Source organism: Xiphophorus maculatus, chromosome 18, assembly GCF_002775205.1.
Source record: "Xiphophorus maculatus strain JP 163 A chromosome 18, X_maculatus-5.0-male, whole genome shotgun sequence".
Classification (NCBI taxonomy): Eukaryota; Metazoa; Chordata; class Actinopteri; order Cyprinodontiformes; family Poeciliidae; genus Xiphophorus; species Xiphophorus maculatus.
In genome coordinates, this window is record NC_036460.1 from 8,931,862 (window position 1) to 8,947,636 (window position 15,775).

Consider the following 15,775-nt stretch of genomic DNA (forward strand, 5'->3'; position numbering starts at 1 on the left):
GTTGAACCTCTACTCCATCCTCAGCCTCCAACAGGTTTTCTTCAGGGATTTAATTTATTCTATGCATCTTCACATCAACTCTCAACAGTTCCCATGCCCCTACTGATACACAGCATCCCAGCAGTCAGGATGCTGGCGGACCTGTTAAACAGTGGGGATGTGTGTTCAGGGTGATGAGCACCGTTTATTTTCCCTCACATTTGTTAAATTGACTAAAAATGTTTAATTTTGGCATTATTTAAGAATTATTTTGTATTAGGTGTCAAAGCACCCAAGTCATCTTGGGGAAAAAAGGAACCAATTTAAACAGGACACAGATGGTCTAAAATGCATGTGGAAGAACTGTTCAGTGCAAGGATTAACAATGGCAAGATGAGATGGATTAGCTCTACTTCAATTACTTGTCCTCCTAACACTACAGGTTCAGTTATCAGAGGCCAAAGTTACAGGCAGATAAGTCACAGTATAGTATCTGTGCTAGATCTTTTTTAAATATATATAAAAAGACAGGTAGGAGTTTAACACCCTTATCTAGCTAATGACAAATATCGTCTTGAGCCTTGAGGTCTGGCGAGGCGAGAAATTACTCTCTAAATCTCTGCATGTCCATCTCAAAACAGATCCAGTCTCAAGAGTTGATGTCAGTGAGAACACCACCTCCAAATGTCCTTCTGCTGTTGGTGCTAAATGAGTGCGCGTGTGTGAGCGTGTGTGTGCATTGAACTAGTCCTAAAGCAGCCATTCTTGAGATCCCCAGTGGGGCATCAACCTCCTGATGCTGCACTGTACTGCAACAGCAGCTAAAAGACACTGACGGCAAAATCAGATAAGCACTTTGCCAATTTCTCATTGTGTAGATAATGCATACGTTGTGTCAAAGTAAACGAGAATGAGAGGCAAAAAAAGAAACTAATTAAAGCTGAATTCACCGGTCTTGACTCCACACTAATGGCTTTCGATTAATCATCCAACTACGAGGCGAAAAAGGGGAAAGGAAAAAATCCTGTTGTTGTGCCCTTCTTCCTCCATCTCTATCATTCCTGTGTCCTTCCGCTTGTTCAAAATCACCTTTGTGCACCATGCTGATAATCATGGCAGTGCAACCGTCCAGTCAATACAACTACCTGTCTTAAAAGGAGGACAAATGGGACTTATAGCAATGCCTTTGGAGGCAAATATGCCTGAGGTTATTTTTAATGAAAAATAAATACACAGTAAATATTTAAAAGGTTGAAGGTAGAAAGTTATTTGAAACACTACAGTAAAAAAAATATGTTGGGACTTAATGGTTCAGTTTGGACTCATGATGTGGTTTAAGTGACAGGGATCAGTGCTGGGATGAATGTTATGAGACTTTGCTTATTCCTGTACTGTTACAGAAAAAGTGAGGCGCTAGAGTTGAACTAGGGTTGTTCACTGTGAGATGTTTGTTTTGCAATCTGACAAACGGTTTATATTTAAGATCCTAAGAGCCAGAACTGCACCAAGGGCAAAAATAACTCCCAGTGGTGGCATGCCTTTGCTCTGTTTGATTCTGACAGCATGCTGCAAATTTTAAATGAAGCCACCAGCGCATTTAAACCCACAAATCTTTCAGCATGAGTCACCTATAAAACACAATTATAATTCTTCTTGCAACACTACACTAAGTCTAATACAGTAATTATATAATTCAATAATATAGCCATATATTTTCATGGTATCTGCTCTTGAGGAACAAATACTGATACATACATGTTCTCTGTGATTTAACACATTCTTGTTACACAAAACATGCAGGTTTTCTGAAGCTTAGCAGTAGCCCTCATACATTTTTTTATTGACTGAATGAACACATTTTATTTTAATTGAATTCCACATGTGAAAACACAGAAGATGATAAAATTTAGAAACATTTCCTAATTATTACAAACATTGTGTCCTACTTTCAACAGAGTTTACAATACCTTGGAAAAGTATAAGCACCTCTTTAACATGCATATGTTAAAGGGTTGCTTATACTCAAGCTTCAGTGTATTTTGTTGGGATTTAGTGCGGTGGATTAAAACAGAGTAGAGCATAATTGTTAAGAGAAAGAAAAAGGATTTCCAGTTTGCAAATATTTGCAAATAAAAATGACTAAAATGAAGGGAACATTAGTATTCAGTGCTCCTCAGCCATTACTTTGTTGACTCACTCTACAAACTTCCAATTGGAGCTAGGTCTGAATGATTTGACAACATGAAGATAAATATATTCCACTGCAGGTCTGGCTGTACTGTAAGTTTAGGGTTGTTGCCCTGCAGGAAAGTTGACATCCTCCTCAGTCTCAAATGCTTTGCAGCCTCAAAGAATTCCATCCATCTTCCTATCAACTTTGAAAAGCTTCTGGCCTGTCACAGTCTCAGATGTTCAACCTTTCTTCTGTTTTTCCTTGGACTTCATGATTCTGTTTGTTCACTGATGTTCTCTAACAAACCTCTGAGAATTACAGAGAACAGATGGAGCTATAGCGAGAGATTAAATTACATAAAGTTGGATTATCTGAATTATTTCAAATGTAATTATTAGCATTAATATTTTAAATACGAGTGTCAGAGTAAGTGGGGCTAAATAGAAATGAGAACTTTTAGAGATTTACTTAAATAAATAACTGTATAGTCTTCCTTCAAGTTCACATGTTATTCATTTATCTATCGTAAAGCTCCTCAAAAACAGAGTTTAAATGGACAAAATAGAAAAGAGTTTAAGGATTATGAATACTTTTGATAGATATGATAATAAAATAATTAAGTTGCTATGAAAACATATTTTCTTTGCTAGAAAGTTAAACCTTAGAACTGAAAAATCAGTTCTTTCATACATGGAGCAGGTAAGAGAGGGGGGAAAAGAAGATTGGAGGTTTTATGGGAAATGCAGTTAAATCCCTGGGCTCCTCAGTGCAAATGATGTTATTTTGCCAGGTTGATGGAACTAGAAAGCATGAGTCCAGAGTTCAATTATGTCTACCAGTTCAGCATTGCTCAGGGGCCACTTCATGAAAAAAATAAAAGTCTGCATCAGCCTTGAAATATACTGGATGAAATAAGAAAGAGGAGAAGTCTCCCTCCCCGACTGTGTTATTATCTGATGCTCTTCTTAAGGTGCAGAGCTATTCTCTGAAGGCCATCACCATCTGGCTCATAGTGAGCTCAACAAACATTTCGAGTGCGCAGATGCTGCTTCAAAATTTTACATATGAGAACTTACGCAATTAGTCTATTTTGTAGACTAATCATCTACAAAGTATCTGTTTTTCTAGGTGATTGTATGTAAAAAAGACTGTATTTTCCAGGCCACTTGTGATGCAGTGTTGTCACCTCTGACGCAAATTGATAGTGACACTTCCTTAGAGCAGATTCCAGATGTCGCCAAGTGGTAGAAGAGATGAGGCTGCATCGACCTCCAGGGACTCAAAAAGTAGGTGTGTGTAGTCATGGGAATGGTTTATTTTAGCTTAGAGTATTAGTATCCACACCGCCCAAAAATGCAATATGGGAATGAACTGCAAACATGCAAAACTCATTCAGCTCTAGCTCACAATTCTGCAAGAGCAATGAGGATTCTCGGTGCAAAAAGTGGATAAGTAGAACAATTTTCATGATAAATGTCTGCAGAAAGCCTGATGGATAAGATTCAGTGGATGGGGCCATTAGGCTGTTGTGGGAGCAAATCAGGTCCACAGCATGTCTTTGCATGCACACAGGCAGAGAAGTGAAAGGATGTCAATAGCTTATTTCCATACTATTCCCAATTGTGCTGGTGTGAAAACCTGATCCACTCCAATGCCTCATATGATTGGACTCCTGGAGACAAGAGGGTCCAGAATTATCTCTCACCATAAAAGTCAGCTTCTATTTTTTCCCACATCATGTTCAAGACAATGCAGGGGAGAAAGACAGTAAAATCATATTATTGAGAATAAAAGATTTAGGAAGTTAAATATTTAACACATTACATTTTTGGGAATTGTTGAAAGTTTGATTTAGATATAAAAACGATTTATTTCCCTCCCACCGACACTCATCTCATGTGGCACAAGCCTATGGATCACGCGGTAAGTGCAATGATTTTCTATCAGCCGCCGTCTTCTGTTAATACATACTTTTAATTGCCTTGCAAAAGATCAATACAGAGCATAGTGTATTTAAGTTTCAGCATGCTGCAGAAAAAAAAATCAATATCACAAATATCAACTAATAAAACACAGAGAACAAAATATCAAGGGGGCAGCAACCTGAAATTGAATAAAATGAAGAAAAAGAATCAGCAGGGAGAGCGACAAAGTAGCAGAATCATCCGAGGCATTAAATTAAGAAAAGAGGAAGACAGGTTTTCAACTTATACTGGGTTTATATGTGTGTTGTGTGAAAGCACTGGACAAAAAGCTGCCTCCAACCCACGATAATTACATTTATTTGAGGTTCTCAGAGTTCAAGACTTTTTGCCTGAATATTCTCAAGACTAATGAATGCTAAACTCAACCTCGGAACCTCACTTAGCATCAATAATTCAGGGAGTTCAAGCAATTAATTCTTAACAGATTCCAGTTTTTGCCTATGAAGTCCATTTATCACTCCTAAGACCTGTGGATTAGTTGAAAGAGTATGGGACATGGCTTAAATGCTAACTATTTTCTTTAAAAAAAAAGAAATCAATAGAATGCATGATTTAATTCTTCTTATGCTATATGTAGTCAGGGCTTCTGGTATGTCTCACGATGGCTGGCTGAGTTTGGCTTGAGATGCAGATTTTATTAAAGCCAGTAATGTGGCGGATTCACTCAAGCCGAAAATAGGCAAATTTGAGGCTGCACCCAATTTTTGGGCACATCTCTAGATAAAATAAAACCAAAATGAGAAAGGAGAGCTTAAAACTTGGGGGGGCTTCAGAAAGTAAAATATATATATATATATATATATATATATATATATATATATATATATATATATATATATATATATATATATATATTCATATTCCTTTATTTAATCAGGTAAACCCCGTTGAGATCTAGATCTCATTTTCAAGAGGGACCTGAGCAAAAATTTGCAATAAATTATATATATATATATATATATATATATATATATATATATATATATTCTCCTTGAATAACACCAAGTTAAAACTATGAAAATATAAAACTGCAAAAAATAAATTCTTACAAAAATCCTCTTAAAACTTCAGCTCAGTCTGCTCACCTATGTGCATTTCTTTTTATCTCAAGGATAAAGAAATCTCCCGGTCATTTATTTTCCCACACCAGCAACTCAAAACGTCTATTTGGTGCCACACTCCATAAATTCGAATAGCACGAGTTTACTTCTAAGTGCCTGAATGGAAGGTAGCTGCAATTTCTTTTCCTGGTTCTTAAAGGCTTTTCACCCCTCATCTGAAGGGCTTCTTCACTTCTAACTGACTGAAGAGTTTCAGGCTCATAAACCTTTGCAGGGACATTAACTCTTTCAGCATCCTTGGATCTTGTCCACATGAAAAAACCCAGGGACAAGTGTAGTATATGCAGCCTAGTGAGGTGAGTAGTGCACAGACCACAGTATAAGAAAACTGAGAAGCTAATTCAAAAGCATGTTGCAGATTACAGAAGGCTTGTCTCCTTAGCTCAAGACTAATAAGGACTTTAAGATAGAGTATATAAAAAAGAAGACAAGCAGCAGTAATAAAGGAATCAATGTTGAGTCAAGTATGTTAAGTGGTAAACACAATAATACTCAGCGGAAGAGGAGGCTTCAGCAAGTATTTATTCTATATTTACAATCAGGGCTTGATACCTCGACTTAGAAAGTTTTATGGCTATTTAAACCTTGAAACATGCTAAATGCATTCAGGGTCAGTGACTCACATGTACCACAGGATTGGTGAGTGAGTAAGTGATACGTAGTCAATGACTCTCACAAGTTCAACCAGTTTCTTACAAAAACTATTACTACGCCTTTTGACATTATTTTATAATCGCAAAAACAAATGCATTTTAGTTATTAAAAATCCTTTTCTGAATAGATCAAAATAAAGTTGCACATAACGTGGAACAAAAACAACAGCTATGGATTATGACTTTTTTTTTTTTTTACAAACAGGCCACAGGTGCTGTGTGAATTGGCTTTCCATTGAAGACTTTGTAGCCGCCTTTTACTGCACCTCCATCTCCATCTTCATCTTCACTAAAAAGTATCGATATAAGAATCAGCATCGGTGATACTGGTGCTATATTTACGAGGTATTGGATCAATACCAAAATATGCGGTATTGTACACCTCTACTGTCTAGTGATGATGTTTGATGACTATTAAACCTCTGAAATTTCCATGAAGCAGCTGTATTTAAGCTACAAATTACTGACACGGGTCATAATTAAATTATGTTTGAGGGCAATTAGTGGTCATTTAGTAAAATGACTGTTTTTTATTGCTATGTACATAGTCTAATAATATTAGTATCACATTTAAAAATAGAAGAAATTCAATAAGCCTAAAAAAATGTGGCCTGGATATTTAATAAAAGATTCACAGTTCTTGCTGTTTTTCTACAATCCATGTCCACACACCAGCTCTTGTATAAAAATATAAGATATCATTTCTGATTCAACTTATTGACCGTGCTGTGAGAAGGTTATATTCTATAAGGCCTTTGGCACAATTGGAAAAAGATATGCATCTCTGCAGGTTTTAACACTTATTTTTGTAAAAAAAAAAAAAACGCCTTTTTATTTTATTGCAGCTGGGTGAATGATTTCTTCTCCCCAGGCATTCAGGTAGAATATGCTCTCCAAGGTTTTTTTTTCCCTTTCTCCCAGATTTGCTGAGATGAACCGTGCTGCATTTTTAATAAGACTATGCAGCTGAATATGAATAGATGAATACTGTTTCTTTTTAGTTTGTGCCCAACATTCAGCAGCATAGCAGAAAATGGGCATTGTGTCAGATATTGTTTACCATGAAGTGAAATGAAAATGAAAAAAACTAATATATTGATTATTGTCTGCCTGACATGTTCAATATTAGAAATTAATTCATAATACATTTTATGTGAAGGAAATTAAATGGCCATTATAACACAGGTACAGATCAACATGTTTTTAATTTCCAAGTTTTATACTTTCACAGACTCAAATTTCTAAAATTTTGAAAGTCGAAAGACAGTTTTTGATAGGACAGCTATAAAAGGGATGGATGGATGGATGGATGGATGGATGGATGGATGGATGGATGGATGGATGGATGGATGGATGGATGGATGGATGGATGGACGGACAGACAGTGGCACATGGAAAACAATTACAATATAGACATTTCTTCCCATTTTCTATTTTTTGTCCATATTTGGAAAATACTTAATTTTAATTTACTGACAGTGATCCTGTAAAGAGACTATTTAGTTGGTTGTACAAAGAATCTCTTTTAAACAATTGTTGATAGCACTTTATCATTTATATTTTAAAGGTTTCTTAAAGTTGTCTCAATCTACAGTCACCGGGGTCATGTAAACGCAAAGAAGCTATCTGAAATCATTGATGAAATAATTGATGTAATAATTGACGTACACAGAACCAGGTATGGCTTTGTTAGCTTTTCAAGGAGAACTCCTACTCAAACATTTTTATTGACCTTTAAGAAGAATGAGGTCAGCCCAGCTGCAACATTCACAAAGCTCCATTTAAAAGAAATGAAAGAAATAATTCCCTTCTTTATACCTAAAAACAGCAAGTAAAATTTACTTCTAAAGAAAATTGTTTAAAATAAATCTGACAACATTTCTTTTAACCAAGGTAAAGAAAATTCACCAGTTTTATTTGCCACTGTGGTAAATCTTATGGGCTACCATAAAAAATCCAAATCATCATTGAAATCACATGATTAAAGATGAATTGTTTCAGACGTGTCACAGAAGACACAAGCAAAAGAAGACAGCAGGAATATTTCAACCAGTAAAACCAAAACATGTAGCTTTATTTTTAACTTTACAATTAGGCAAAATTCAGCCTATGATTGTTTTTTTTTTGTTTGTTTTTCATTAAAACATGCATAAGGAGTTAATGAGTCCTCTGTCTCCAGTTCCCATTATAGCTTCCTGCCAACATGGCTAAATACCTGTTAATACCTCATTGCCAATATGTCAACTTTAAGGCTTTGTTCTTTACAAAGCTCTGGTTTGACTCTTTAACTTCTTACAAGCTTCACAGATGTCTTGAAGCACTGTTATAATAAGCTGAGATTCTGTTTCTAATTGCAAAGAATGCCAAATAAACAACATAGGGACTTTATGCCTGAAGACGTTTGACAAATAACTGGGACACAACATTCGAGACAAGAGCCTGAGGCATTTATACTGACCTCTGACCTTCAAATAGAATATTTTAAAGTTAATTAAAGCAACTTAAAGTACCTTACAGTAGTAGTCACAACACACTAAATGCTAAGTGCATTGGGTGCTCAGATTATACTATAAGCTATTCCTGAAATCAGTTTATGTGGTGCAATTGCAAGCTTGTTATTTTTCCTAATTAAAACACTAGAAATAATATCAAAGCTGAGTGTAGTATGACTAATGTTTGGTATATATAAATTAAAGCCAAAACAAAATTATTTTAAACTACAGATTTAGGTTCAAAAGTAATATTTTCATTTTCACAAAATGTTTCGTCTGACTGGAAGTAACATTAACATTTTTGATCAGCCCAGCAAGAGTATCAAGTTAAATCTGAAAGAAAATCTGGGCAGGGAGCTAAAAAATTATGGAGATGGCAAGGAGGCCATCCAACTTCAACGATTTGAAGGTTTAGGGCAAAAATTAAAATTCTAAATACCAGACTAAAAAGCTGCTCAGTAATTATCAGAGTATTAGGGTTTGACTGCTGATGAGGCACAAAAGATTTTTAGACCATTATTGAAAAGAGTATAAACTAATACTGACATCTCATTTTTTTAAATAAACTGTAGATGGAGTAATAGTGTACGTACGCATTTTACATTCTAATGTACAAAAGTTGTCAAGCTTCTTGTAAATGCTCACTGTTAAACTAATTTCTTACGTGGTTATTTAATTGGAAGCAATATCGTCTTAACCCATTCTTGTAAAAAATGTGAAAATATATAAATTAGTCTACTGTTATTAGATTATTATTCATATATATGCTTACTTTTGTTTATTTTTTATAAAGGGAATGTCACTGACACATGCTCCTATACTTAAGTAATAAAAAAATCTAAATGATATGATAAATTACAGAGATATAGTTGAAGTGTCGGGCAGAGAATCAATATGATTGAGTAAAATGTTAAAAAACATGAATATATTAACACCAACAATAGTTGTGCAGGAAAGGTAAAATGTAAAGTGTAATATTTTTAGCTTGAGCAAACCTTTATCTTTACCTTTAGCAAACTTGCAATTCATTTGAACAAAATTGTGATAATATTAATAAAAATAATTATGCAGACACAAATTTTTCCAATCATTACATCCTTCTAGTTGAGTAATAAAGTTTAAATTAACAAATCAACACAAAACTTTAAAAATTATTTACTGAAGCAAAATAGGTATAGAATTATTTTCATAATGAAGCACATCTGCTACTAACTGATTTGTCAGGATTGTGTACAAAAATATTTAATAAAATATGAGCTAATTGTGTGAGAAATTCTAAAATATCTCCATAGTATCTAATTGTGAAAGCAGAATGTCCTTCACAGATTGAAAGTTGCTCTAAACATTATATCCAAAGAACTACACAGTCTAATAACCGAACATCACCAAAACTCTGTAAATACATAAACCTTAAAATCAGATGAAGTGTGAAAAGAGATTAGAACTATGGAAAAAAATCCTTAAAGAAGAACTAAGCTAAGAATGTTACTCTTAGCTTACCAACACTACGAAGTATAAAAACATCTAAGATCATTTTTATCTTAAGAAGATAAAAACAAATCTTGTCATCTTTGACTTGATGTCCAATTTCTTTGTGTAAATTAGTTTATGCATGTAAAAATAAATCGAGCATTGTCCTCCCGCTGAAGTCAAATTATTGGAAGAATGTGTCCAGTCCAAGCGCCTTGTTAGACATAACCTCTTTTAAAAATAGAGGTTATGTCTAACAATATATTAAATGAAACCATTATGCATGTTGATTTTGAAAAACATTAGAATATGAGCATTTTTCTCAAATCTTCATTGTGGTAAGATCATGCAAGTTATTCTTAAATCGATGAAGACTCAACATTATGTATGGCCGGTTAGCTTAGCTGGTCAGAGCGTGGTGCTAATAACGATAAGGTCATGGGTTCAATCTCCATACTGGCCAATTGAAACATCAAGTCTTCACGAAAATCAACACTTCAAAATAGCAGGAGGCTTTAAATTAAACCATTATGCATATTGATTTTGAAAAACATTAGAATATCACAGCTTTTGTCAGGATCATGTCAGTTTTTCTTAAATAGATTAAATCTCTAAGTTATGTATGGTTGGTTAGTTCAGCTGGTCAGAGTGTGGTGCTTATAATGCCAAGGTCATGGGTTCAACCCCCATACTGGCCAATTGAAATCTACACAAAATCAACACTTAAAAACAGCAGAAGGCTTTAATTTAAACTATTATGCATATGGATTTGAAAATGTCACAGCTTTTGTCAAGATCATGTCAGTTTTTCTTATATCGATGAAAACTCAATATTATGAATGGCCATTTAGCTCAAATGGTCAGAGTGTGGTGCTTATAATGCCAAGGTCATGGGTTCAATCCCCATAATGGCCAATTAAAATCTAAATAAAAGCAATTAAAAGCAAATAAATTGGGTTTTCCATTTGATACTGATAAGTCAAAGGGAACTCTGCCTTTATTTCATTCCTACCACACAACACTCTCAGCAGGATTGTTTTGAGCTATAACACAGGCAGCAACGATGAGGGTGTTAGAGAATGCAGCTCCAGTTCTCCGATGGCTGTTTGTATTTCCTCTCTGTGCTGAGGTGCCAAATGAGAGACTTAAGAAGTTGCTTTTGTGTTTGTTGTGACCTAGTTGAAGGGAAGGGCAGAGGTCCAGAAAAAATGGGCAACCAAAAGTTTTCTTTCTCTGGTGATTCTATGAGCTTCCTGAAACATAATTGGTATGAACTGAAATCTTCTTACTCCCTTATAAATGTTGTTGCTGCTGTCCAGTTAATGCTAAAATGTTGCACTGACAATCTACAAGCATTATGTTCTGATAAGACATTCTCAGAAATAATCATTTCTTTAAATATTACTTCTATAGCATATTCCTTCTACCAGGAAATACAGGTCAAACATTAAATACAATAATGACAATCAGAGAGAATACAGTCGAAATGTCACTGTGATGAATTCAAAGCACATAATCAAAGATACCAACATCCAGAAACTACTATTCTTTTCTTTATGAATTGTAATAATTAGATAGAGCAAGTCGATTTTGGTCCTACTAAAAGTCAATAAAAAACAGTTGTGGATATAGATATCCTTTGGTGTTGAAAAGATGTAAATATGAAAGAAAAAAATTATAATTTTTCATGACTGCATGCATAATTTTGCAATTATGAAGCTATGATATTCTCTGAAATTCTAAAGTCAGAAATTGGAATGAATTAAAAATTCATAAGTTTTAGAAGGTTACAGATGTGCTCTAATGTATAAGTTGTAAATTTATGAGATGCACGCCTGGATATCTTCCAAAGTGTAAATGGTACACCCAAACTGTTTTCCTGTTTCAGAACATCATCTCCCAGGTGCAGACATGCCGTGAAACTTCAAACTAGATCCAGAATACATTCCTGAGACAGAGAGGAAGAAGCTGTGGCATCGTTGCATTGGGGAGATGTTCTGATACCAGGAAAGACCCAGGATGTTTCACTTACACTTTGGAAAATATTGAGATGTGCATCCCCTATTTTTACCATGTCAATCTCGGAGGTCTTCTGGCATGTCTTGTTGAAAATAGTTTTTATACTGTCAGAGAATATTTGAGTTTTAATATTTAAGCCTTTAATGATGGCAAATTATGATTTCTCACAAATTCTGAGTACTGGTATTTTTTCCTTGTGAGTATGTGAAATTAAATTTACTTAAAGTTTTGTAGATTTGGGGTGGAAATTTACTCGTCTGTGGCCAGTTATAATTTTTTTCAATTATGTACCATAGCCCTAAGACTCCTCTGTATAAGACATCATTGCAAAAAGCCAAACAAAAACATATACATGAAGCTTTGTAATCATAAAACCAGACCACAACACACAATTATACATACTACAATACTGGATTCATGAGCACAAAATAATACAAAATGTTAGCTTTTTTAGTGCATAATGTACACTGCTATTTTTCATTTTTGTGTAGTTTAACTGTAATCCAATGTGAACTAGTGAACTTTCAGCACAACAGGGCAACTCAAGTCAACTTCTTTCTTTCTTCTTTAAAAATGAGTCTTCATGTATTTGATGAGAAGATTTCTGTTTTAATTTACAGGTACTTGCCTCCTGCAGACAGTCACAATGAGAGTGCTGATGCCTTACATACGTAAACCGCAGTTGACTTTCATTTATTTATACGTTTTCCTTTGTCAGTTAATTGTCATCTATTTTGAGTTGAAGTACAAATTGTAATCTTTTTATCTTGTGCTAATTTAATTCATTTCAGTTTTAGTTCTGTTTCAATCCATCTGACATTATACAACAGTGTCATGGGTTGACACATAAAATATCAAATAACTATAATAAAATGCCTCAGTTCCTTTAGAAACATTTGAGACCATGTTTATCACCGGCCTCTACTGTGTAAGACACAGTGGTATTCTGTTGTCATGACTGATTTGTTGTTACTTCAGCAGAGAGAACGCCACCTCTTGCCTCACTGCCCCTCCCGATATCAATTTTTACCCTGAAAATTAATCTTTTATTGTTACTCTATCTGCCACAAGTCACTAAAAATGACATCTCTACAGTGAGTGCACACTCTACCCATTTCTGTCTGTTACGTTGCTCTCACACATTGTACATTATACATGTCAGGTAATAAGTGGCAGATATACTGCCTGAAAAATACACCACTATTCTTTAGAGCAGATATGTATTAGTAAATGTATACCTTTCAAATAATTTTTCCAAATACTTCACGTTTTTCATATTCTTTTCCGTCTTGAAAACTGTGCCTGATATTAAAATAGTGTAGCAAACATCAGACACCCAAATTTAAGAATGCCTATGACAAAAATGTGAAGTTAATCGATTGGAGTATACACCATAATTTTTTAATCACAATAATTTTAAATGGTTGTAAATAGGGAGTTCCAGAACAATACATTTTTAATTGATCAGTATCAGAGTCTCAGATGAAACAAAATTATCGATACACGTTGCTGTTCTGCTGTTTGTGATTTACCAGTTTGCAAGCCAACTGAGATTTGCACAGTTCAGTTTCAGAAAGTCACAGCCTACTTCTTATATTTGACGCTTATAAAACTGTGCTATGGGATATGTATATTACTTACATTCACATTATAGTCCACAACTAACACTGATTTGGAGCACATCGTAGCTATCTTGCACAGGACAGACAGCATCATTCTGAATGTCATTTGTGAGTATGTGTAATACTGATGAAATTCAGTGTTTAATAATATATTTAACTGAACTTTGATGATACTGAGTTTTCAGACAAATACAACGCACTGATTTTATTAACTTAGTGTCTGAAGGAGACTTGATGTGTCTAATTTAAAATCACTGGGGCTGGTGTCAGGAGGAAAAAAGTTCCAAACAGACGTCTTTAGTTGTAAGCTTGACAGAGTATTATTGTGAGAAGCAGAAAGCTCAAAGTGTACCCAGGCTGTTCCAAAAAGACATCTGAGAGGACTTAATGAAGGGATTGAAGCCAAAAGTTACAGCTACCAGAACTACTGCTCTGAAAACAAAAAGGCTAAGCATGCAGTTCTCTAACTGGATGCTGTAGTTCCCACATTATCCTATTATCCTACTTTTCACATTAGCCCAAGACAGATTTCCGCTAGAAAAATATAAACGAAAAATACAAACGTGTTACCCCTTCTTCTTTTTGCTTCTTTACGTACTGGCACCCAAATTGCACACAGCAATACAATTCCATCTATCTTACAGGGCGGCATAAACTGCTAATTAACAAAGTGAGCACACAGTGTTAGTATTTGAAAAATAAGACTCACCCAGCTTATTGTTGTGAGGGACATGCATGCCACTGTGGTTCTGAAAAGACAAAAAAAAAGAAATTAATAATTCAGGCAACTCTCTTCAAATAACAATCTCTATACATCCAGTTTTAACAACACATAACTAGGTTATGTGAAGATGCTGGTGTTCAGCCCAGTACTGAACCTACTCTTCCTAATCACTAATGAAGAATTAATGATACAAAGTATTGAATCCCCTATGGCTTATTTGCAGAAATAATGGGCAATACCCCATGTCATTAGTCCTTCCTAATTGTGTGGGTTTTGTGCCTGCAGCATTTAAGCTCCAAGTATTCAGCTCAATTAAGGCACTGTTCCACCTTCAGAGCTGTCAGCACAAGCTGCAGACCATGGAGCGATGACTAAATCAATCACAGGCCATCGAAACGTTTGACGAACCGCTTTCACCTTCGCTTTTCAGATAAGATTGTTCAGTCCTGGGAGAAGGCGAGAAAGCACAAGCGGCAGAGCGAGAGCGGCACAGTATTAATAGATAATGATAAACTGGGTTTGATTTATGACTTCCTCTAGACTAACAATCATTTCACTAGCGGGCTGTTGCAGGCTTCAGAGAGCCTAACTAAGTCATAAATTCTGCCTTATAGGATGTGGTGCGGTAGTGACAGGGAATCCCAAGTTTGATGACAGCAGCACCAACCAGCTTGTAAAGAATCATTTAATTTGGAAAGATTATTCATTTTTCAACTAAAAAATAATGTTGTATTTCTTCCACTTGGCTCTTATTGCTGTCCTCCATAATTTTCTTTCCAGACATATATTTTTTTAATCTCTTCTCTAATTTAAATCTTGGATGTTTTGACAGGCTTCAAGTGAGCTGAAGCAACAATAAGTTCACCACCTATGCAGACGTATTCATCGCAGTGATTTGTGTGAGGCCTCGCGTCTTCACTCCACCCCCCTCAAGTAATCAGAGATACAAGGAAATGTATGCATGGGCAGACAAGATCATATTGGGGTGATTTGATTCAGAGGGTACATCAGCTTAATTGGACTCAGTAGCATTAGTCATGGCCACAAGGTTTCTGTCTCATCTCATCAGACACTCCTCGTATGAAATCACGATTTAAGCTGGAGAAAGAAGATGCCTCCGGAAAAAAAGAGAAATACGGAGTGTTTTTTTTCTGCTCAGAAAATGCGAGAACATGACACTTTATCAGATAATTACCCTTATAAGATCTCTTCAACTAGAAAATACATCCCACTTTGCAGGTTAGTATTATTGAGGTAGAAAATTCTCAAAAATTGAAGGCATGTACTGATAAAACAAATTAAGAAGCCTGGAATATGATGTACATGGTAATTCAGGAAGAGGACAGGCAGTTGTTGTTCATCATATCTCTTTCAAAATGAGGGTAACAGTAAACCACAGTGTTGTGACAGCCATGTAACACTCAATTTACTGCTCTGTCAAACATCTCTAATTAACCTGACTGTACAGTGGGTGTACAACAACATGTTTGGGTTTTCAACACACATATCAAAATAGGGATAATTATTTAAAAACTTT

The 15,775-nt window shown here is 35.2% G+C and overlaps 1 protein-coding gene and 2 non-coding genes across 4 annotated transcripts in view; 2 read left to right on the plus strand and 1 right to left on the minus strand.

The window, feature by feature from the left end:
- Positions 1-15,775, minus strand: part of LOC102225693 (beta-1,3-glucosyltransferase-like) — an 82,626-nt gene that overhangs the window by 36,873 nt on the left and 29,978 nt on the right. For both annotated transcript variants that reach the window (XM_005796865.3, XM_023351158.1), the window contains exon 3: positions 14,224-14,263. In XM_005796865.3, the coding sequence (XP_005796922.2) occupies positions 14,224-14,263 (40 nt within the window). The remainder of the gene's footprint in view (positions 1-14,223; positions 14,264-15,775) is intronic.
- trnai-uau lies at positions 10,498-10,571 on the plus strand. The gene has a single exon. It is a non-coding gene; the product is annotated as a tRNA-Ile (tRNA).
- Positions 10,715-10,788, plus strand: trnai-uau. Its single transcript has one exon. It is a non-coding gene; the product is annotated as a tRNA-Ile (tRNA).